The sequence below is a fragment of the Drosophila serrata genome, unplaced genomic scaffold, assembly GCF_035046125.1.
Source record: "Drosophila serrata isolate PLE 108 unplaced genomic scaffold, ASM3504612v1 contig_272, whole genome shotgun sequence".
Classification (NCBI taxonomy): Eukaryota; Metazoa; Arthropoda; class Insecta; order Diptera; family Drosophilidae; genus Drosophila; species Drosophila serrata.
In genome coordinates, this window is record NW_028257170.1 from 6,668,247 (window position 1) to 6,693,100 (window position 24,854).

Genomic DNA, 24,854 nt, shown 5'->3' on the forward strand with positions numbered 1-24,854 from the left:
AAGCAGCATGTGTGTGCATTCCCAGTGAGTGGCCGAAATCACAACACAGCAACATGGTGAACATGAGCCGTACTCCAAGCCATAGCCTTAGCTCTGGAGACGTGGCAGTGGCCAGGTTTTAATAGGGGATTGTGGGGATCGGGGATCGGGATCCGGGGAGGGATCTGGGAGGGAATTCAGTGCTCCCGGGGGACTTGCCATTTAACTGGCTGACTGCCTGGGCGAACTGTGCCTCGCGGGACTCGGCGCACTGAATTTAATACATTTTTTTCACCCGCCTGGCTTTGCTTTATTTTCGACACTGCCCGTACCCAGGATTTTATCTTCACCTGACTTCGTGCAGTGCTCCCAGCTTTGCCTGGTTTTTCCACCAGATTTTCCCGTCCCACTCCCTGCACTCCCTCGCCGGGGCGGTGTTATAAATTTCGAAAGTACACACACGTGCTCACGTACGAGCTTTCCTGTGTTTGCCTCTGCGGGAGATAGCAGGTCCTGGCTGCCCGTTCTGCTCATGTTTCAGCTCCTGGCCCTTCTACTCCTGGAATCCAGCCACTGCCGTTGAGGGTCCCTCCTGGGGGCAACTCAAAGTGGAAATGTTCGCCTTATTAGTACATTCAGCAGTAAAAATGTGTTAATCTATAAACGTGTACGCTTCGCAGCTCACTGCTCACAGCTAGCTGGCCCTCTGCTAAAAAAAAAATGATATGCATCCCAAATACACAGTGAATAAAAGGGAACCACTCCTAATGTGGTCAAAATAACTCTTTTTGTTTTGAGGGATTAGAACTAAGACCTTGCCCTTGGTAAGAAATGAAATATATAAATAGAAATGTCATTTTGGGGCAATACTTGTAGTACTCTAAAAACAATGTTTTAACTCTTCTTTAAAACATTTTAAATTAAATTTGGAACCTTATCTTCCTTACATTTTACTTTACGACACCATTAAGTTGGGGTTGTGTTGCACTATATATAATTTTACATTGCCCGCGAGACTAGTCAGGCCAGATTTGGGAGCTGGTCGCAGTTCTTTAATGAATTTATCGCGTGTTGGGACCACGTTCCACATACGCCTCGTGTGCCAGGCGGCCGTTAAGCATGCGGCAAGTACAAGGACACGCGGCAAACTACTCTGCATCCTGGTACAGGAACTGCCACTGGTAGATGCTCGCCTGCTTCATTAAAACTATGTGCTTTTAATGTTTACTACCTGGGTAGACACGAAGATGTCTGCTGTGTGGCAGGGCAGAGCAGGACAGGGACGAATGGGCCAGACAGGTGCCATGACCATGCCCGGAAAATGTGGACGATGATGATGTTGCCACCGCCTGTAGCTGCCACTTTGAGCCTGCCATGTAAAACATTAAAATTTGACAGCTTTTAATGGGACGAGAGATGGAGTGTGGGTGGGAGTGGGTGGAAAATGGCAGGATCTGGGAGCAGCTGGTGGCCGCGGAATATTTCAGCGCTTCCTGCCGATGACGGCCTTTAATCGCTGCCTGCATAACTGATTACCGGACGACCAGCTGGCCTTGCAGCATGTTATCGCTCCACTTCTCTGGACTCGCAAATAAATCATCCTGCAACAGGGAATGCCACTTGGCATGTAGCCAAGAGCCGGGCGAGCATCGTCGTCGTCGGAGTCGCCGGGAAACTCCGATGGCTCCCTGGCACTTTGGCAGGCGAATTATTGTTTTCCAATTAATAAATGTCAATTACGCTCGAGGCGGCAAAAACAGGGTCAGTGCCCAGTTGAAAACACTTGCAACAGAAGCTGCAGCTAAAGTTTACACGATGAGCAGATTTGTGATAATACTATACAGTTTTTTCCCAAGCATGAAATATGTTAACAATTTGTAATACAAAAAATAAATGATAATCAAAACAAATTATTATATAAATATCCAACAAACCAAATTTGTATTTTACTATTTAACTGTTTGTTTAATGTTTAAAATCGATGTAGATTTTATAAACTATTTCCCTTGGAGAACAAAGAATCCTTTCATTTTTTTTGGTTTTTAAAGGAGTCATTTAAATTTGTAAAGATTGTAAATGAATATACTTATAAATATAAGATAATAACATATTGGAACCTTAAAAAATCGGTTATTATATTATTATTATTAATATTTCTAAGGAAATGTATTAACCAGATGCCATCAATGGGATTATGGATGGCTGGCCATTTTTTTAATTAACCCAAAACGGCGACACTTGTTCATATATTTTCCTGCTGGCACTTATTCATATTTCCCCGATCGGTTTCAGGAAGTACGCGTATGTATATTTATCACATAAACCCAGTGTAACACAGTGGCTGCAATATGTTTTGCCCACTTGACCAAAACTAGTAGAGCTGCTGCTGGCTCTGCTTCTGCTGCTGTCATCTTAAATAAACGACATGGCTGCCAGGGGCTTAGCCCGAAGGGCTGCAATGCTGCCACTTTCTGCCACACGTCCCCCCTCCCTTCTGCCACTCCTGTCCTGCTTTCCTGGCCAACTTTCCCCGGTATCTGCATCTGCATCTGTGTCAAGCGGCGCCTTTCGCAATGAAGCATAATGGCCGCCGTAATGGCCGAGCGGTACGTGCGTGTGAGCGTGCAAAAGATGCTGCAGCATATGTAAATGCAATTTGTAACATTTTTGCTCAGTTTTATGAATTGACAATGATTTCATTTTCGGTTTTGTTTGACAGCCCACCACCACCCTGTGTACTGCATGTGTGTGTGTGTGTGTGAGTATTTTTATTTACTTTATGGCAGATGTGGCTCCCTCCACACTTTCCCCCCGGCCCCACCCCTCTGCAGCAGCATGTGTCTTGGCCATAATTGCATTCTCACAATTTTTGCCTTGCCTGGCTTTGATTACTGCCCGGATTCGGATTCGCATTCGCATTCGCATTCGTGTTGCCATTGCAATTGCACTTTTTGTAATTGCAATTTACGTTTGTGTTTGTGTTGGGGAAAGAGAAGGGAAAATGCTGCTGCAGTCAACAAGGGGGGACGGGGGGACAGATACACTTTTCTTCTTCTCTAGATTCGGATACGGATTCGGATTTGGTTTACGTGCGGGTGAAATGCAAGGCAAAGCGAGCGGAGGAGATCTCCTTGAACATCCGAATTTCCGACTTAAATTATCACCAACTATGAGCTGGCAGCTGGAAATTTGCGAGAATTTGTGGTGTTGTGCAAACTTTTGTGCAAACTGAGTTTGCTGGGAGAGCGGTGGGGTGTGTGGAAGGAGCCAGGGAAAGCCGGCACGTAGCCACAGCAGCTGCATCGGTGGCGGCATACATAAGGATTTGGTCTGGCTTCGTTTCTGGTTTCGTTTTGGGATTGTTGCTACATACTACCAGTTTTTCGGAAGCGCCTTTTCATGTTGCCCGTATGCTGTTCCATTCTTTTTCTCTCCTCTTAGCAAATTTTATGCAATCACACTAATGCGCACTTTGTGGCCAATACACACACACACACACACACTCGCGTGGCCGAAACATGGCCAAAACTGGTAGCGGACAACGACCTGATTCATAGACACCTTAGAACACGAGACACGGCCATGGTTCGTAGCTTTTTATTAACGGTCTCGAATCGCTTGAAACGCGTGGCTAACCTCGATGACCGCCAACAGGACTGGACCACGCGGCGTATGCGCAACACGGCGCAGCTAGTTTATTACCCGCTCGTGAAATAATTAATGGCACGAAAGCATCACCAGCTCCCAGAAGAAGCTGGAGATAAAAGTTAGCCACATTTATTAATACTCGGGTCACTAAACTCTCTCTCTGCTAGGTGATATTTAATACCATAAAACAAAGGATTTTGTATGGGAGAAAAAGAGCATTAAACTCAGCAATGAAGAAGAGTTTTAATTGCAATTCTATAGAATTTTTTATTAGCTAATTAACATTTTAAAATTGTATATAAGTATTGAGAACAATAGCGATTTATATATTAAATAAAATGGTGTGTGAGTGTAAAAGAACTTGTCAAACACAATGCAGAACAGGTTGAATGAAAACTATTTGTAAATGTTTGTTTTTTATTTTAGAACATAATTATAGCATTCCTTGAGGGTAAATCAATTTTTTCATGTCTCTATAAAAAAGTAATAGATATTTGTATGTTCATTAAAAATAATAATATATTTTACATTTTTTAGAAGGGTAAATTATTGTGTTTTTTCATCACAGAAATTATGAAAAGGAGTCATGCAAACATTATATTTTGTAATGTTATCTTTCGATTCTTTCAATGAATTAAATTAAGACACTAAAGTTAACTATATAAATTGTACTAATATTTAAATTCTATAAATGATATTCTAAGTAGTTAGTAGTTTCTGTAGTTAAAAATGTTGTAAACCAAAAATGCATAATTTAGGCAGTGTTACGTCAATGCAAATGCCCTTGGCGTTGTTCACATATTTTCTGTCAATTATGCGCAATTTGCCTGTTGAGTAAATAAATCTTGGCCATTGGTGGCCCAGTGAAGCGGATAGTAACCCAAAAACTTGTCCAACGGCCATAACACTCACGGGAATGTTGCCTGGATTTTTCCCTTTTTTCCCTCTTTTCATTTTTCATTTTGGCTTTCTGCATGCATATGCCACAACACATATGCACGAACGAACGAACACAGATGACGTCCGTGTTGCCTGTTAAATCATCATGAAATTTTTAAAACCTGCACACACTTCATTGGCCATGCGTGCGAAGGACAGTGAGGTGTGTGGGGAGCGAGCGGTAAGGAGGTCCTTTAAAATGCATGAAACTCTGCCCGGCCAAGGCAAACAAATGCTGCAACCTTAATGGTCCTGCCTCCTGCGCCTCGTCCTCTGAGGGCGTCGGTACTCCAACTCCCCCGTCTCCAGGACACTCCTTGGACTAAAGGCGTAAGTTATATGCACATTAATTTGCCCCGGCAGCAGCCAGGAGCATTTGTCTTGCCATACGTTCAGTTGGGGGCCAGTCAGGACACCCGCCGCCGACTGGAGCTGTTACCAAAGTGAAGCCATAGTGCACGGTAAGAAATTGTAATCCGTTCGAAAAGGGATTCAATGAAAATCAAAAGATTGATTTTAAAAGACAATGAAGGTCTTTTTTTAATAGTACTTTGATTTATCTAACTAAATTTAAGTATAATATCTGTAACGCTATAGAAACCATATAAACCGCAGGTATCTCTGAGCAGATTCGTAATAAATTACAAAACAAATTGCCTTTCTTGTCCATTAAAAATATCCTATATGAATGCTAAAGTATATTTGAGTCCCATTTAAAATCCTTTAGTACTATTTTCTCTCTGTATTTAAATGGAGATTGGGAGGAGACATTTGCTAGGTTGTAGTCTGTCGCCTGTCGTCTGTCCCCTGTCGCCATTACGCGCACGCACAATGGCGCTAATAAATTAAAAACGAAAGCTAATTTCTGTAATTGCGCACACAACGAGTCAACAGCCAGTAACCAGTAACCCAACGAGGAGCTGGCATCCACCATGTACCAGTTACCAGTAACCAGGACCAGAGCAACTCCTTGGGTCGCCGGAAATGTGTCCTCCTTCGCTCCTTGGCTCCTTGGTAATGACGGCAGAATGTCATTGTCAATTGGGGTTAGGAGAGATGCCGCTACTTAAGGCACCGAGATTTACGCACTATTGCCGTTGTGCTCCATTTGACATGGAGCATTTCTCTCCACCAACTCCATCAGCTCCCAGGCTGCCCCAGATTTCCCAGCTTTCCAGCTACATTTCAGCTGTGATTTTTCCAGTAATTAAATTGTATTATAGGGCAATGGCTTGTCGAGAGGCAACCCCAGTGACTAGCTACTCCTGAGTAGTTGGATGGCTGTAAGTAACTTACACGTAATTAGCTGCATATTTTATGAAAATTCTCTAGCAAATGTAACGAGTCCTTAAGAGGTCCCTGTGTCCCGTTGGCAAATATCGTTGCGACAACAAAGAAACTTAAGCAGCTCAGAATGAGTTGGAGTCGAGAGTTTTGTGTGCCGAACATTGAAAAATAAATATTGGAATTGCAGCTTCCTATTTTCAACTTTCATTAAGTATATTTATGATGACTTTGCCAAAATGTAAGATTTTTTGGAACTTGAAATCCAAGCAAAGCACCTTTTTGGTGAGTTATCTTTGTTTTAACTTACTTTTAACTTTAAATTTCCTTAAAATCTTTTATATGAACAAGTGAAAAAAGACAATGCAAATAAATCTGTGCAGCTTAAGGGCCAATATATATATTTACAAATGCATTTTTATCTCTCAGCTTAGACATTAATTTCCATGGGCTAATGTTAAAGACGAACTATTGAATTGTTTGCAAATAATATATGTATATAGAAAATTATTTCCATATTTCGGGGTGCTGTGTGCTAATCCTCATTGTGTTTTCAATTTGAATCCAATTTGGCTTTGTTTGCTGGCGGAAATAAATTGTATTTGTTTGCCATTAGGCGGCTGTATTTCTTTATGTGATTTGACATCTGTTAAAATGGATTTTATTCCATTTATGTAGCCCAACAGACTTTTATTTTGCGCCGCTGCCAGTCTAAATGGTTTTATGCGGCCAAAATTGAATTTAAAGTTGAGCCTACGCTGAATTATATTCATGCTGGCCTAATTCCCATTGTTATTTCATTAGCAGTTGTTATTGGCAGCAGTTAAAGCCAATCAGCGCTAAATTTCCCAGTGCCAATTGGGTTCTCGCTGCACGAGTCCTGGGAAATTGGAAATGGGAAATGGGGCAACATCTTGGCATTGGCCAACAACAGCTGTCAGCTGCCATAATTTGCAGCACGTGTAATCGATGCTTAATCAAGACGCATGGCCGGATCGTGGAGCGCAACTAATTAAAGGATAACATGGTCCTAGTTCTGCTTAGTCCCGGCACTGCACTTGAGTTATGAACTCGTAATTGAATACACTAATTATTTACAATTGTAATGCTGCTGCAGAAGTCTGCGGTATTTATGGGCTTCGAATTCCAATTACAAGAACTTGGCCCTAACTGCGTTGAAGATGGAAACTGGGAAGCCGCAGTTCTGCTGCCATGGAGGAAACTCAATACCGCCTGCCGTCTTGGCCAGCTTTGGTTTTGGTTTCCGGCCTCCCCATTTTGTGGCATTTCGCTCCAGCTTCAGACATTGGGTCTGCTCGTAAACATCGCTCTATCTAAGCGCAAGTTAAATGCTAAAAATTAAGCATATAAATCTGCTCATTTCACGCTGTTTTGAGACTCCAGGCAGCTCGTTAACCTTTGCCCCAGTAGATGCAGTGAAAAAAGGAGGCAGAGATGCCTCTTCAAATTGAAATAAAAAAGTATTTAGTTTCCTAGAGACTTGTAGTATTCTTGAAGCCGATTTCGAAATATTTTAAAAGCTTTGAAATTGATTTTATATTATAAAATATAAATATATCCAAGGGACCAGCAGTTAAGTCTTTATTTTTATCTCAATTTCTCTCAGTGTTTATTTATATATAAAACCGCAAAAAGGCAAATCCAAAAACGGTGCACAGAGGGCACAGACCAGTTCCAGTTTTCCCTGCCCCAGGCAAGTCGTAAATGTATAGTAAACCTAGGCATCGCCAAAGAAAACTAATATTCATTAAATATTTGAGCAGAAGCAGCAGCTGCAGCGCGGTGGATGCGGGACTCGGGCATTTCACGTTTGAGTGCTTCGAGAAATTTATTTGCAAAATTAATATCAGCAAATTGCAGAACAGTTTGTATACAATATTTAGTTGATATAAAGCCACGCCAAGCCTCCTCCTTCCGCAACCAAAAATATGCAATTGCAAATGCATTAAATTAAGTTGTGAAATATGCGAGCCGTTTCACAAGAATTTTAGTTTGAGGGAAGCCCTGCGGCGGATGCTCGGCGATGATTTTTGAGCTACCTGCGGAATGTGAATTTTCCATGAATGCACTTTGCGGGATTACATGGCGAAGTCTGTGATGGAAGGTGGGGTTCCTCAATGCACTCGGAACACTTGGAAAAACAAAGGATAATAGAATCATTATTTGTTCCTTTCTTGTCTCTTTTAAGATCTATAAAATATATTAAAGATTAATGAAAAACTGCAGTGTAAACCTTACAAAGAAGTCAAGAAGAAGTCCTGTTGCTACGAAATACATCATTTTCATAAATTCATAGAAGTTAGGAAGGTTGAAAGGATATGTAGCTTATATCTTTATAATAATTCAAGTCTTCGGGATATGAAAAATTCGATTTTTCCAGTGCACTTTTAAGTCCCGGGGTTAACTGAATCCGTAGGCGTATTCATATTCACATTTTGCCGCTGATGCGACCCCCGACGACAACAATTTGATTTGAATGCGTAATCGAAACGTATTGTGAGGAGGACTCGCGGATGATATGCAGGGCATATATATAGTATTTGGTATTGGATAAAAGGCAACGCACACCTGCTGAAAATGTGCGGAAATGGGGAAATCGTGAAAACGGAAATGCTGACAACGCACGGCTGGCGTGGCAAATATTTTCGCCGCGATTTGCGAACGTGCAAGAATAATCGTTTGAAATTCAATTGATGACATGATTTGGCAGGCGGGAAACAGGTGAGCCATCATCGCGGCCCAGAATCGCTGCTCAAGCGGAGGCGTGGCTCTGGAAACGTTTTTTCATCAATCTTAGTGGAAATTGCAATTTTGTGGCGCATCGCATGTGCGAGTGCGAATGCATAAGTGAGTGAGCAGAGCGGGAAAAATGCGGGAAATGGGAAAAACAAGCGGCATCAGGACGAGAAGAATCGGCATCAGGACGAGAAGAAGCAGCATCAGCAGCAGGAGCAGCAACAGCATTGTGGTCGTCATTGAAGCTCCTTGTTCGATGCGGTTGCAAAACAAAAACAGGTTGCCACAAAAGTTTCCCGTCGTCGTTGCATTTAGAGTCATCGGCGTCTTTGGCCAGCAAACAGCACATATGGCTGAGAATTTTAAATGCTCGAATGGTAAGTGAAAACAATCGTGGCCAATATCGACCATTAGATGATGTGGAAACAACAAGAGTCACTAAACATATATGAAAGAGTTAAGGTTTTTGGTATTTACTTTAAATATTTGAAAGTTAAGAAGGTTGTTAGTCGCTTTACTATTGAAATAAGGAATAAATATACATAAATAAATATAAATAAAATAAATAATAATAAATATAATAAATAAAATAAATATATCTTTAATACTATTTGTTTTGTATAATTGTGAAAGTTAATGATCAAACAAATTAATAAGGATTAAAAACCATTTGTTTACCTTTGTCTAGAACTTCTAATATATGGTATAGTTATATGTTTCAAATTTTAATACAACTTTTTGAAATTTCACTTAACTTTCTCCAAGATATCCCCTCTCATACCCTGCTCATGAGAAAAAAATGTGAGCCACAGGCACTACAAAAAAAGAGAAGAAAAACCAAAATAGTAGAAGAGAATGCTCGAAAAATCGGCATTCAAAAATGAAACGAAACGTGAGACGGCTGCTTGTCATTCGGTATCCCAGCTATACACACACACATCCAGGGTGTGTGTGCCTGTGTGCTGGGTGTGCATGAATTGCAATTGTTGTTGAAAGCATTTGCATGTCACTCGTTTGCATTGTGCGCACCTGTATTGGCGTTGTCAACGCGCCCGCGATTCTCCCCTTATAGCCGCACTGGACTCTCCACCAGCAGCAGGCTGCCATATATGCACATATATAGGCTACACCCTTTTGAACAATTTCGAGCTGGCACATATTTAATGGCGGCCTTCTATATGCATGAGTATGTGAAGGATGTGACGGAGAACGGAGACGATGGACATGCAGATCGACCATTGTTGCGGCCCAAAAGACGATGTGAAAACGAATTGGCAATGTCGTGAGTGGGGTAACATATTGCGCATACGCCATGTGGACGTGGCAGGAGCCATTAAAGCAAGCGATTGATCCTGGCGCCCATTGGGTAAGTGCACAGAGAAAAACTATTAAATACAATTTTGGAATTTTAATCGCTATCTTGATTTAAAAGGAGGATACATATTTTCATATTGCGCATACGTCACATGGACGTGGCAGGAGCCAATAAAGCCAGATCACAGAGAAAAAAATATTATTAAAATTGAGAAATTTGAAGCTGTATTTTAACAAACATTTTACTTTCCTTAAATTGGATACATTTTATGAACTCTTTCAATATTGATTACTTATACACTTGAATGCCTTTTCAAAGAACTTCATTCTCCACTCTCAATGGATATTTTCCTCAAGTGTTGCAACTGAAAACTTAACTTGCAAGTAAGCAAAAACTTAACCAACCAAAGAGCGAGCACATCTGTGCTGGCTTCTCGGGCGGAAGGCAAACAAAATACGGGCATAATGCAATAAAATAAAATATGAACAAAGGTAAGACAATATGGCAAACGCTCTCGCAAGTCAAACACTTTGGGGAGCTCTTTTTGGGGGGCCATCAAAGTTCAGGTTGTTGCAGCTCGCAGCTCGTAGCTCGCCTAGAATTTGCACATTGCATACGATTTGCATGGCACATCATCCGAGAAAGGTGAGCCATCCTGTTGGCGTTGCCAGCAAAATCACAAGAATATTACCAAGACCCCCATCGCTCTGCTCTGAACAAAGCTAACTCCCGTCCTCGCTGGCAAGTTTTAAATATGCAAATCAGCAACAAAAGTTGGCAGTTATGGCACGGGGAGCAGAACGTTTCCCTGAAAGTTGACTCATCTTGGCTCTTTGCTCACGCAGCGCGAGACAAGTCAACTCAAAGTTAACCTAACGCTTTGCCAAGCTGCCGAGCTGGAGTATAAGGTGGGGTAAATTAGTTTAATTTACAAAAATGTATATAGCATTAGGAGTAGTGGCAAGAGAGGAAAGTGTGCTAATCAACGCCGTGTTTTAAGCAGATTTCTCATTTAGATTAAGCTCCTCTAAATAGTGAGTGAACAGAAATGTAGCTAAGAACGTGGCCAACTATTTGCCATGTAATCAGAGGAGCTTGAGAGTAATTTCTCACAGTAAAATATCTTATTTATTAGTTAGTTCTTTTCTATTTAGATCAAGAATATATTTAATTTATAGGGCAGGAAATGATTCCTCTACAGCGTTACAAACTTCTGTTTAAAATTATAATTATGTGATACATTGTAAGTGAAATGATTAGATTCTAGACAAGTAGCATTCTATGTAAATTAAACATCATCGAAATATATCGAATTACTTTAATCAGTTTGTTTGTTAGCATTTCCATGGCAAACTAATTGAACAAGGACACAATCAATTCTTGGAAACCCATTAAATTGCAACAATTCAAAGTGTAACAGTTGTCACAGCCTCCAGTTAAATGGACTTTGCAGAAGTGGGAAAATCGGAGGGAAATGGAAATGGCACAGAGGCCGACATCCAGGACGTCACAAAGCGAATGCAGCCATCGCGGGCTCAAATTAATTAAGAGCATGTCTAAGCCGCCTGCGACAGTGCTCGTCATTGCCATGTAGCCAGGGTTCCGTCTAGGGTTAGGAAAGGACTCTATTGCTCCTGCTTCTCGTCCTGCATTTTCACTCTGTTCCCAGGCTCTCCAAGCTCGCGCTCTGGTGGATTTTGGATGTGGATTTCGTTCTGCACAAAGACAAAGCCTTCAACACATGTCGCATGTCAAAGGAAATTTAAGGACTTTGCCAAGTTATGCTCCCTTTTTTTCTGCCCTCAGCCGTGGGACTTATATTTATGCGACTTTAAAAAATTCGGTATGGCCATAAAAAATGGTCGCGTCGCACATAATTTTTCAGTAGTTTGGCCGTTTATTTCGATTCGATTCGAAGGGGTCCACCATGGATTGGAGGCATCATTTGCGTGCTCTATCTGGGCGATCTTAAATGCAAATAAAGAGACCAAGCAAATTGTATTTATTTATCGCTTATTTTCTTGCTCTGGCCCCTGGAACACGAACCGAAAAAAGGGACAAATATTTGCGAATGTCAGAGCGCTGCAAAGTATGCAAAACAGCTTTGACTAACACCTACACAGGACGAGGGACAGCGTGCAGGAGACATTGGATAGAGGACAGAGGACAGAGGACCCATTGCTGTTGACATTGTGTGTGGGCGAGTGTATGCCTCTTTTGCATGAGGGTCATGATGACAATTGTACGGCAGAAAGAAAGCATTTTACAGGCCACAGCCAAAGAGATGGCCAAACAAAGTGGAAAACCAAAAGAAAAATTGCTCAACAACATTGGAGGACAATAAATGTTGTAGACAAATCCAAATCTTATCAACTACACTGGCTGGTTGGTTGTCCGTTTGTTGTTCCTTTCGCTGGACTCCGAGTCCCTTTTTTGCCCCTAATTCGTATCCTGTAACCCTCTGTTGAGTAGGGATATCAGTCGGATAAGACTGAATCCAATAGGATTGCGCTTTCATCTCTGCGGCTTTGGTTTGCCTGCGAAAGGAGCTGAGAGTCTATAGGGTATCAGTCTGTCTAATCTCCAGCTTAGCCTGGCATTTTCACTTTGTCTATTATGCATGTCGGAACAAAGCGAAGGACTAGGCTGCTTTCCACCTCCTTTCAGATCCTTTGCACCGGACATACTTGCATCAGAACTGCCTCTCACTCAGTCACTCACTCAGTGAGCACGGCAAGAAACTAAGGATAGGTTACAGCTTAGGAAATGTGTAATATATCTGGAGGATTACGTAAAATATATAAATTATCTGTTAAAAACCACCAATTTCTTTAGAATTGTAAGCCTTTTCATAGCAGCTTTTTGAACCCATAAAAGGTCTTGGTATTTCAGAAGATATACTATCTTTTTTGTTAGATAGATACATTTTTAATTAATTTAAACTACAGTTCAAGGGCTTGTAAAAATTCCAAGACTCATAACATAAATCATCAATTTAAAGCCCCCTTTTTCCAGTGCACTCACTCATTCACTCGCTCATTCATTTGCACATTTATATTTGCTGTATGTGAGGCATTTTCATAGAATTGCGTTTTCTTTCGTTCGTTTGCCTTGGTCCCGCTTTTGGGATATTTACGCTCCATTGTTTGTCGCTCAGGCGGAAGCATAAAATTGTTTGCTAGATAAGAGCGAGACAGAGGCAGTTGGGGAAAACTAGGAGAAGGGACAGAGACATCATCGAGTAAAACGCTTTTCCCCATTCCATTGTCCTTCTGCTTTCCCATCCTCTGTGCAGTACTGAATATTGTATTATTCTTGCTGGAAACTTATTTTTATTGTGCCTTCGAGGATGACTGTGCGGGGTAATCACGTTCGAATTGTTGCAATTTGTGTGCAAGGACGAAAGTTCTCGTCCAGCTAATCGGAGGACGATTGCTTTGAGCAGGTAACACCGAGTACTTTTGGGACAACAAACTTTAAAGTTTCGCTCGTTTTTCGATGCTTTGAATGATTATTTAAAAACACTCTTCACTCTTTTTGTTCGAACTTTTGTTCTTGGTGCCCTTTTCGCTGACAGCAAAGTCAGACGCCGTCGCGTCTGGCTGTGCGGCACTTTGAAATTTATGGTTCATTGAATCCGCATGAAAAACAGCAAGGCAGACGGACAGTCAGACAGACGGACAGACAGAGGCTAAATGGAAAAACCAAAAATAAGAATTGAATTTATTCTCTGCCTGCGAAATAGCTACTGACACTCGCAGCATTTCTCAAGCTATTCCAAGATTCAAATGACAAACAGCGGCAAAACAGAAAAACAACTAAATAAATGCAGCAGCAGTAGCAGCATCAACACAATCAGCCATGGCGACGGCAAGTTAACATAAATATTTCCATAGCCACTCAGCGCTCTGGCAAGGACCTCTTTGCTCCTCGAGCTGGCAGCTGGATGGAAGCCCCACTGCGGCTGCAGCGGAAAATCATTAAGGTAAAGAAAATAATTTCTCAAAGGGAAACTAATGCAATAAAGCAGAACGTGTGACAACAACCGCTGCACAATCTCAAGGCGAACGGCAACAGGCGAAGGAGATGCCAGGATGCTGCCAGGATACTGCCAGGACGATTTGAAATCAGGTTTCAAGTGGCAGCTAAAACAGCGGAAAATCTTAATGGATACTGGCAAACTTAGATGTTGGTCTGTTTGTTAATGCAATAGGGGTTTTGCTATCTATAGAATTAATAAGAACTCAGAAAACGAGATGAACAAAATAATACATAATTAAAACGAAAGGTTTTTTGGTTTTGCTGTAACCAATACTCTTTGATATTTTTAAATTAAAGAAAATACCCATTTCTTTTTACTAATGTTATTTTCTTGTATTTATTAAGATTTGTATTGACCGACATATATTTGACTTTTGATAATCATTGCCTGTTAAATCTATATTTTTTTATATGCAAGCTTTTTGTGCAGATCAAAGTTTTTCAAATGTCATACTGTATATACTGTATTCCCTCCCGCCCTGTAACAATATGATATTATTTTGCAAAACCCATAAAATCCTTAAAAGTAAGTGCCAAAAAAAAAATAAATAAATACTTTTTTTCCGTACATGCCTGAGTTGCGCTTCCTCTCGACTGTCATTAGGGAAAATGCATTGTGCGTTAGGAAAACTATGAATGTAACTGCTTTGCGGTGCAAAAGGACTTTTTGGGGACAAAGGGAAACCATCCGACCCGCGACTGTCAGCTGAGTTCACACTGGTGGCTTCTGTTGACTCCCGTTGACTTGGCAGCCTGACTTTTCCCCGACGCTTTTCTCGCCGCGCACATTGACGCAGGGAACCGCAGCAGCGCAGTCGTCATGGCGGCAGTCGGAAAAATGCCACCGAGGACGAGGAGTGTTTTGCTATCAATTTGAAAGGACTTTGCCATAAATAACTCAAACGAAGCAGCGCTGTGATTCCGGCTCAAAGGTCCAGTTGCTGCCGCTCAAAGGCTTTCATTTCGGGGACGTTGAAATTCTATTTGTTAGCTTCCACTTTCCGACTTATTTATTCGGCGAATTTATGAATTTCCACTCATTTAAAGGTGAGCCTTGGGGCAAGTTCAGATGCCGCTTTCCACTGCCACTGCAGCAGCAGCAGACCAATTACAATTACAACCGGCAGAACGGAAGAAATTTCATTATATTCGCAATTTTGTCTCGCGCAAAAGTCAGCAGAAGAAAAACAATAAACTTTCGAGTTGCAGAGTTTTCCACACTCTTCACCTTTCAGTGCTGTCTATCTCGCTCAGCTTTTAGGTTTTCCTTGGGTGGAAAATTGCCAGCGAAGGGATCTGGATTCGGATCTGATATGGACACCTGTGCGCAGGCTGCCTTCTAATTGAATTCTTGAATATAAAAATATCAAGTTGAGAAACTCAATTGGAAACGCTGCGGGCATCAAAAAGAGAAAATATAATTTCTCCCCATGTGTCTGCTCATATCTGTGTATTTTTCTCGGTTTTTCCTGCGCATTTTTTGTTTTCCTTTTCTTGCTCGCTCGGTGTGTATTTTGGTTTTCTTTCGAGTATCCCGTGTAGATATCCTGCGGCCCGACTTCACTGTAAAGCCGTGGCACGTTTTATTTTAATGCCAAGCTCAAGGCTAGGAATTAATTCAATTGAAAATAGAATTTGCACTGGGCACTTCTTTGCTTGCGTTGTAATAAACAATTTTTGCACTCGCCTCGATTCGTGCGTAACTTTTCGGCTTTATTGCCAGAACTTTTGGAGCGGGCAAGTTTATCAAGTGGCCAACTGGACGAACTGGTTGCCAACGGGGAGAGCAACAACAGCACTCGACATCAAAATTAATAAAGCGAAACTTTATTTGCAACTGCAAATTAAGTAACTAACTCGGCCAAAGCATTATGGCCAAATTACTTTTTATGAGTTCATTTCCGTTTCAATACGAAAATCCGCCACAAAAACGTCGAAGCCCGTCGAAAGCCTGAATATTGGCAACGCAGAATGAGAGAATGAGCCGGAAGCTTCGGCTTCCATTGGCATCGCAGAAAAAAAGAAAATGGCAAAAAATGTTTGCCATTTTCTCGCAAATAAAAAGCCACTCACTTCAATGAATCGACAAAACTTGAGCCAAAGCGGCCAACACAACTCAGCAAATGTTGGCCGAATGGATGAGGGCCAAGCACAGTGGCCGGAATTACTTTCCTAGTTTACTTATTTTTTTTGTTATAGAGAAACAAAGTAAACATTTCGAGGTAAATATTCCTAAGGCTGCTAAAAAACTGAAAAGCACTATTCCCAAGATTTTACTTTAAAGGTTTCCCTGGAAGTGCTTGAAAACCAAGCTCCTTAGTTGAATTACTGAGAGAGAGACTGCAATTAAAACTTACTTCAGGTAATTAGAAATTTGTTATTATATTACATAGTTCTTAGTATTTATAACTATCTAAAAACCATAAATTTTCCAAGAATATTATATAGATATTTGGAAAACTCAACCCACTGTGCCTGGGGCTACCTTCTTGCTGCTCGGCACAATGGTCAGCAAAATGCGGTCTCCCGGCTGTCAAGTACCTGATGATGTTTAGCTAAGCGCCCGGCGTACGTTACGTTGAGTACTCCGCCGTAGCCGGACCCGTAACCGTACCCATATCCTTACCCTTACCCGTCATCTCTCTCACCCGGACCTGAGACAGAGTCCTGGCCCCCGCCAATGATGAAATTACAACATTAGCAAACTAATCGCAGCCACTTTAGATGCCAGCAACGTTCCAGGGAATGAAGATGACGGAGAGATGGGTGTGGTGGGTGGTGGGTGGTCACCCAGGTGGTGCTGGTTGAGGTGGGCGTGGCAGCTATATAAATGTCTGCAAAAGCTGGCGAATGAAAAACAAACAACAACAAAGTTGGGAATTGTGTTTCAGCTTGCTTTCGGTGGAAATAAAGCAATTTGAAGAGCTGCCTGGTATGGCCAGGCCAGCACAGCGTCGAATGAAATTAAATAAAATGAAATTCATCAATAAATGGCCAGAAGGAGCAGGATTCAGGTAAAAATAGAGAGAGAGAGAGAGAGAGAGAGACCCATAAATAGACCATGACTCAGTGAGCCACATCATCGAAGGTTTTTTAGTTGCGGAAATTGTTTGTATTGCCACGGAAATTCCTCATTTAATAGGTCTAAATGAGGGGCTCTCCATGTTCCATCCTCCATGGTTGGTTCAATGAATAAATTCTCAATTGTTGCCGCTCTTGCACAACGGCAGGAGTCAAGGATTCCTGCCAAGGATTCCTGCCAAGGATATTGCGCGTGAGTGAGGCGTGTAAAGTGCACTCCTGGGAGTCCTGAATCCCTATCCTGTAGCTTCAACTTTGCCCAAGTGTTATCCTCACGTAGCCCGAAAACAGAAACAGACTGCGAAATGTGAGTATGTGTAATCACTGCTCATCAAGTTTTCACTGGGGGAAATGTGAGCATCTATCAATGCTCTTATTGAGCAAATTGATTGGCTTTTTATACTTCCATTTTTAGCACTCTCAGGGGAAGATACTCAGGGCTGCTTTGTCTTTATATAGCTCAAGCTAATTGTGATTTATATATAATGTGGTTTGTCTGGAGTTTTCCCCTAAAAGTTAGGAAAGAATTTCTAAACTATTTATAAGTTAGTTAAATAAAACTAACAATGTGACTACTTTTTAATGAAGTTACTATTGCTGCTCACCTACGGATCAAATTGATTAGGTTTTAGTGCCACTTTTTTATCTCAAAAGCTGGATTTAACAGAGTTTTTGCGTCCTTTTGTTTTTTATGTTGCTCCACCTTTTTGCTGTCACTAGTTGGGGTTTTTTATTTGATTTAAGAAGGATTGCGATCAACAGGACCCAACCGTTATGTTTAATTGCTGCTCACCGAAAAGTTTGCCCTATAAACATTTTAACTAGACCTATAAACAGACTAATAGACGCCATCAAGTCGTTTGCATGATTTATGCTTGCCGGTGTGTTTTTCCCTCCTTTTTTTGGGTTTTGTTTGGTTTGGTTTGCCCTTCGTGACGTTAACGTTAACAATCTATATACAGGATATATAAAAAAGCTGTAAAAGCTGGAGACAGACATGTGGGACATAAACTGCTGGAGTAATTGAGGCGGGGCAGGAGATTCACATTCGATGTCGCATTGTTCCAACTCCCCAATTGACGCTTAATCAATACCCAAAATGCTCAGAACGAGAGGAACAAGAGCTATAGAAATATATAAAATGGATCAGTGATGACAAGTGTAACTTTTCGAGGTTGCTTAAGGAAGCTTGTATCTCTATTTAATGTCTTCAATTAGCTCTGCACAAATGAAGTAATTATATTCGCATCCAAAACCCCCTTGAGTAATTCAAAGACCTACAAATAAATTCCAGAATAAAGCTAGCTCCTTTCTAGACCCATTTCCAATTCATTTCCAGCCGATCTGCTTCTCAAATGGCCTGTTCTGGCATCTCTAATACAGATGGGGAATAGGTCCTGGAATAGCAATGCAATATAAATATTTGACGTGCGAGAACGCCTGCCTTCGAGATGTGGAAATGGGGAAGGCAACTGGCTGCCAGGGAGGCAAGTGAGGCAAGTGAGTTGTTTAGCAGGCGACATAACAATTGCAGATTTGGTGAAATTGCTTTTACTCGCTGCAGACACATACACACACATACACACTAGGCATACACACACAGGAAGGCTCTGGCACCCAAAACACCCACAAAGGACTCCTCGAGAAGTGCGTATGTCCTCGTCAACGTGTTGTAATCAAATGGAACTTGACGTTGGAATTGCGCAAATTGCGCTTTTATGTAGGCTGTCGATTTGTTCTCTCACACACTCGTCCTTGTTCTCGTCCTGCTCCTGCTCCATCTCATTTCCCCCCTGTACAGTGAAGCCTTTTTAAGCAACTCCTTGTTTATTGGCACCTAGAAGAGCTTCCACTTACGCGACCCCTGGGTGGGCTTTAATTTAATCGGCTGATGGCTTAATTTTATTACGAATGAATTAAGTAAACAGGAAGAGGACTAACCTTAGCAGAAAGTAGGGTAATAACCTCTTACAAAGTTGTAATGACGAAAGGATATATTCGGTGATGTACAATTACTTATAAGAGTGCATGAATTATTGAGGCAAAAGAAAATATTTAAATAATTAAAAGATTTATAAAAATAAACCTATTAGTGGCTTATTCCTTTGAGATTTATTAAAGCTGCTGACACTTTTATAATTGGTTTATAGTTTCTCAAATGAAATGAATCTGGCTTTGGATAATTCTGTCACAATAATAAATAGGCGTTTTAATTTAATCTTAAAGGAAATTAATGATAAAATATAAAAAATTCCAATAACATGCCAAGCTGCAAATAATTTTACATATTTTTATGTTTTGTGAAAGATAAAAAGGCAAATAAATATTGCAAATAAATTGAAAAGCAAAAGAAATGTCACAAACAATTATTCTTGATTAATATATATTCCAACTTAGGTCCGTTTAAATAATATAAATGTCTGTATGTAATTTTTTAAATTTTCCTTTGCACTGGCTAACCACTGTACCAAAGGATATAGGCCCAAGGCTTCAGTAGCACATCTGTCAAATGGTTATTCCGGTCTTTGTTCTAGCCTGGTCCTGGCCGCTCCTTGAAGGCGACTCCCTCCTCCCCGAAAATTAGCGCCCAGCCTTTCAAATTGAAAACGTGAACCGTGCGGTTCATTGGTAATTCATTTATGCGCACATTTGGCCAGGTCCCGCCCCCTTTCAGACGGGCAGGATGCCAGGAGCTTGGTTTGGTTTGGTATGGGGGGCTTGGTGGGTGGTTGAGGGTCGTAGAACTCGAACTCGAAGCTGCCCTGGTGCTGCAGGTGTTTCGCATAAGAAATGGGCTGCCGGCGGTAGATGTAATTTATACTTTTCGCCAGTCGCCACCACGCACGACTTGACGTCCTGATAATGTATCGAATTCATTTTCCAGATACTTTGCTTGCCAGTCTCTGCGTTTTGTTTGGCAAACATCACAAAACGCTTTCGAAACATTCCCCATTCATACTCAATTACCTACGTGGGCTCCTGGGTACTCTTTATCCTGCAGGACTCTCAGGTGCACGTGGCCAAGTTACTGGAGAGAGAGACAGAGTTGGCAAAGCTCCGCTACACTTGGCTCACTTTTTTGCAGATCCTCATCCTCTTTTTTTTGGCAACTTTTTTAAGCTTTTCCCACTCCTTGTCTCTCTGTGTGAGTGTGTGTGTGTTTGAGTTTCTGGCCTGGCCAACAACGTTCAATGACTTGGCCGGCAGTGGCGGAAAGTTTGTTGCAAATATTTGACCAGTGGCCAGGAGGAGAGACCCCAACCCAAAGCCAAACCCATCTCCTGGCCCCTGCAATTATTTATTTGATTTCATTTTGCGTTAGGCAAACACTGCTGGCCAAAAGTTCTCCTCAAATATGCAATTTCTATGCCAGAGAGGGTTCTGCTCTATGTGTGTGTGTTTTGGCCGACTTAAAAATATTCATATTAAAACATGCGAGGCAATTACTTTTATGAAGTGCAGCAACTCGTAAATTCTACTTTGTGTAATTTACAGCATTCGCAGAATTGAAATCGGAATTGCAATCGGAATTCGAATGGCCGGCAAACCCGAATTCAAGTGCGGCCCAATGGGGCATGGTCAAAGGCAAACAAACAATATTTTGTTGCGGCCTTTGCCGCTAAATCAATCATAATCAATATTTAAATTGGTGAAATGGGAGTATTACATTTTTAGAAAAAGCACCAAGCCGACAGGGAATAATTTGGGAGAACAAGCACTGGGAATAAAGGACTTAAAATATATGTATTTTAGTTAGAAATTATTTGTGGTGGCTATGTGTTTTTAAATATTTCCAAACTATGCTTTATATATCTATTTTTGTCAAAATAAATATGTAAGCATTTTTATTTTAAATCAAATAAAGTCATGATTAAATTAAAATTAATTTAGTAAAAAGTATTTACAACAAGAAAGGCAACTAACTACGGGAAAGCGAAGTTTATATACCCTAGAAGTTTGCAATTAAATTATAGGATCGTATCGGAAATCGATAATAACTAAGCTTTTTATATTCGAATTCATTAAATTAAAAAATATCGATATTTTTGAATGCAAATTATCGACAAATAATAGTTTAAAACACTCATAAATAACATATTTTATTTTTAATTTTGTAAGAAATAAAACTACCATAATAGCATTTCTAAAATGTAACATTCACTTGCTAAATAAATGAAAATTTTAATTGAATTCAAATATATTCTTTGCCTTTAAGCTAAGCTCTTAAAAATGGTGCATATTCCTAAAAATTGTATTCATTTTCGTTTCCATTGTTAATACAAACCTAATATTAAGGATTTTTCCCAGTGACAAGCATATCTGGAAAAGTGTGAAAAAAGGGACAATGGGAAGAACTAGCAGGTGGCATTTTGCTCTATTTCGCGCTTAATTCGATCGCCTGCGAACACGAAAATGCACTTAGAAGAATTGCTGTTGGTGGAGAGCGATTGATTGATTGATTGATGGACGGACGGACTGATTGGGATTAGCGAGGCTCCAAGTGAAAGCAATGCCCATTCATCTTGTTTTCGTGGCTTAGCTAAAAAAAAGAGGCAGCCCACAAATTTAGCCTTGCTTTATTTTAATTCTTTCGACATATTGGCGTAATTCAATTGAAAATGTTGTGCATGTCGGATGCAGAAGTCAGCGGCAAATGTCAAGCGCAAAATCGCTAAAAAATGGCCACCATTTGGCCATGTTTGTTTGCATTTGTGTTTGTGTGTGTCGGGAATTGGCCAAAAGGGAGGAGGAGCAGGAGCAGGAGCAGGATCTGGGACATTCGACGATGCCGTCAATGTTTATTTGGTCGGGCTTTAATTATTTTTACGCCCACCTGGCTGTGCCACGCCCTAAACGGAAATTGCATAGTGTCGCTATCGATGTCGCTATAGCTGCCGCCTTTTTGTTTTATTTTAATTGAATTTTGAAATATGTCCACGCCCGTTGCTTATTTTTCTTTTTTTCACCCGCGACTTTTGTGCTTTTTCTGTTTCCTGCCATTTCAGCTGCTTTCTGTTTTCCTGTTTTCCCGTTTTCCCGTTTCAGTTGCCGCCCGAAAAATGCAATTAATTCGAGCACTTTTTGAATTGTTCCAATGACCCTTCTCTCTTCTCGGGAGTTATTTGTTGCCATTGCCGTAATAAATTCTGGACGCTTTAAATATAAATCAAACGCATTAAGGGCTTCGTTTCTCCCCTTTTACTTTGACAATTGTTAATTAAATCAGTTTTGGGTGTTGGCCAATTGAAATGGCTCCATTCACGTTTAAATTGCGTTAATCTCGTGCTGAAAACTATTGGCCAAATATGGTGGCAATGGCTGGTGGCTGGTGGCACGTGCCGTATACTTAATTTGTTCGATTTACCCATTTAATGGATGCGGTGCGGTGATATGACCACTAGACGATCCATTGTTTCTCAAAAACATTTTGCAAAATTATTTATTGAATATTTTCGCATAATATTTGTGGTTATTGCCCGAATTTAAAGTCGATGCTTCGGGCCAAATTATTCCTACTGCCCGTTTGTTTTTATTTGGCCAACACCAATTTTATGAGAGCAGGCAGAAAATCACATTGTTGAATCAAGTTTTGCACTTTCGGAAATGGTTTTGGGGCTTCAAGTGAAATAATTGCTGACAAGACAACTTGCTGGGTATTTCCCGAGGGTTAAGAGCATTAGGTTTTGAATGGTTTCTGCCAGGAAAAGGCTTAAACTGTTTCTTTTCGGAAACTTGCTAACTCAAACTAAAAGCCGATTTAAGTTTCTTCAACTGGCTGCAGTTTATTGAATTTTTGTACTTTTGCAATTCCACTTGATGCACACACACAGACACACACACAAAGTGGATTTAGTTTTTGTTTATTTATTTACTGGAAATGCATTTTGAGTTTTGGCCCAGGGGCCCAGTCTGCACTCTACACAGAAAGTAATGTTTCGAAATTAATTTCATTTCAAGTTGAGCCCTGTGTGCTAGCTACCTCAGTGTACACACAATATTGTTATATTTAATGCAATGCTCTGTCTGCAAGCTAATTGTTAATTGAAACAAAAATTCAGAGCCAGGGCAGACAATTAGGGCCAGCAAAGAGAGGGAAGGGAATGGCCGGCAAACAAATGCCAACAATTAACTGTGGCAACAATATAAAGTGGTAGCCCCAGGCGACTTGTTGGGTGGTCTTCTGGGGCGGTTTCGGGTCAGTTTGGGGATACTTTCCAGATAGCAGGAGGTTGGGTACTTACCGCTCATCACAATCACGACGAGGAGCAGCAGCCGGGCCACGCAGAACGTCAGTGGATGGCAATGGGGCATGGCTGAAGCGGACTGCAAATGGCTGTAACGATGACAGGAGCAGGGAGCAGGAACTAGAGGCGGAAATGCAGTAAGCCTGCCCAGGACGAGGGCGTTGCAGCGCCGGCTTGTGCCTTCTAGCCCCTTGTTTTTGTTGTCTGTCTGGGACGGGGTTCCCGATCTGGTCGTAGTCCTGTGTGGTCCTTTCTAGGCCGGCAGCAATAACCAAGTTAGCAGCCTCATCATCAGCATCTGCCGCAGCAGCAGCAACGTCATTATCGGGCCTCCCGGCTCTCTATTAACTTGGCCAATTGCCAGGCACAGACAAAGGCTGCTTTTGGCTTCTCCGCACCAAAGTGTGGCCTGAAAAGAGCGAAGGAGAGCATTACGATCTGTTGGCTGGACTGACGCGAAAGTTATTGCAACTGACAAAGCCGGGCTAAATGCTGGCCAGGAATCGGGAGTCGAGTCGAGTTTATGCCACAAGATACCCCTTTCCTGCCGTGCACCCCCGAAAGCACTCATTGGCAGATACTGGAGCGGCTTCTTTTACTTTTCCAACTGCCACTGCCACTGCAATGGCAATAAAATCAAAAAACGACAACGGAAATGAGCAAAATGATAATGGGACATGCCGCCTGCATAAAGATGGGAGTGCAGTGGGAGTACAGTGGGATTTATGGAAGAATTATAGGGATAAAACTCATGGAAATTAAACATAAGCTTAAGAATTCATTTATTTATTGATTGAAGAGAAATAAAGCGAGCCAATAAATGTTATAAATAGATTTTGTAGGAGATTAAATGCTGCTTAATTATGTCAGTCAAGCAAATATGTTGAAAGAACTAACACAATTCGTATCATTATGAGCTTATCCCTTAATAATAATATCGTCACACATAAAACCATGCTAAAGCATTACTTGATTTATTTTTAAACTAAAACCAAACTTATCATTAATTCAGTACAATATATTTCCATTATATTAACAATTTCCTCCACCGTTCATTTGTAATTCCCCTTACGTTTGGTATTTTCAATTTTCGGCTACTTAGAATTTCAGCTTGGCCACGTGCTCAATCTCTCTCTAACTCTGGAATTTAATTTGCTAAATATATATATATAATATATATCTAATTTTTTGCACCGACTTTTTTCACAGAGCGACGTCTGGCCGGGACTGGAAAGTTTAAACAGTAATTAAGTTAATTGCCTGTCTGGCAGCCGGCTTAGTTGTGTCCTTTTCTGCTTAGATCCCTTCGGATGGGATTTTTTTCGTTATTCGCTATTCGAGAGACTGGCGGCGTCAGTGTACTTTTCCGACGCACTATAATTATTTCATTCAGATTTACTGCTGGCCTTGGGGGGGGAGGGATGATCGATTCATAGACATTAATGTCATAATAATGGCAGCAGGCGCATTTATTACGCATACGCCGTGTGCACACGCCGTAATATTTCGATTTTTGCGCATATTTATCTACTCGTAGTACAGCATAATTTTTCCGGCACTCACTG

At 41.1% G+C, this 24,854-nt stretch overlaps 1 protein-coding gene across 2 annotated transcripts in view; it reads right to left on the reverse strand.

The window, feature by feature from the left end:
• Window positions 1-24,854, reverse strand: part of dpr6 (defective proboscis extension response 6) — a 143,455-nt gene that overhangs the window by 89,026 nt on the left and 29,575 nt on the right. For both annotated transcript variants that reach the window (XM_020961199.2, XM_086833192.1), the window contains exon 2: window positions 23,287-23,698. In XM_020961199.2, the coding sequence (XP_020816858.2) occupies window positions 23,287-23,356 (70 nt within the window). In that variant the 5' untranslated portion in view covers window positions 23,357-23,698. The remainder of the gene's footprint in view (window positions 1-23,286; window positions 23,699-24,854) is intronic.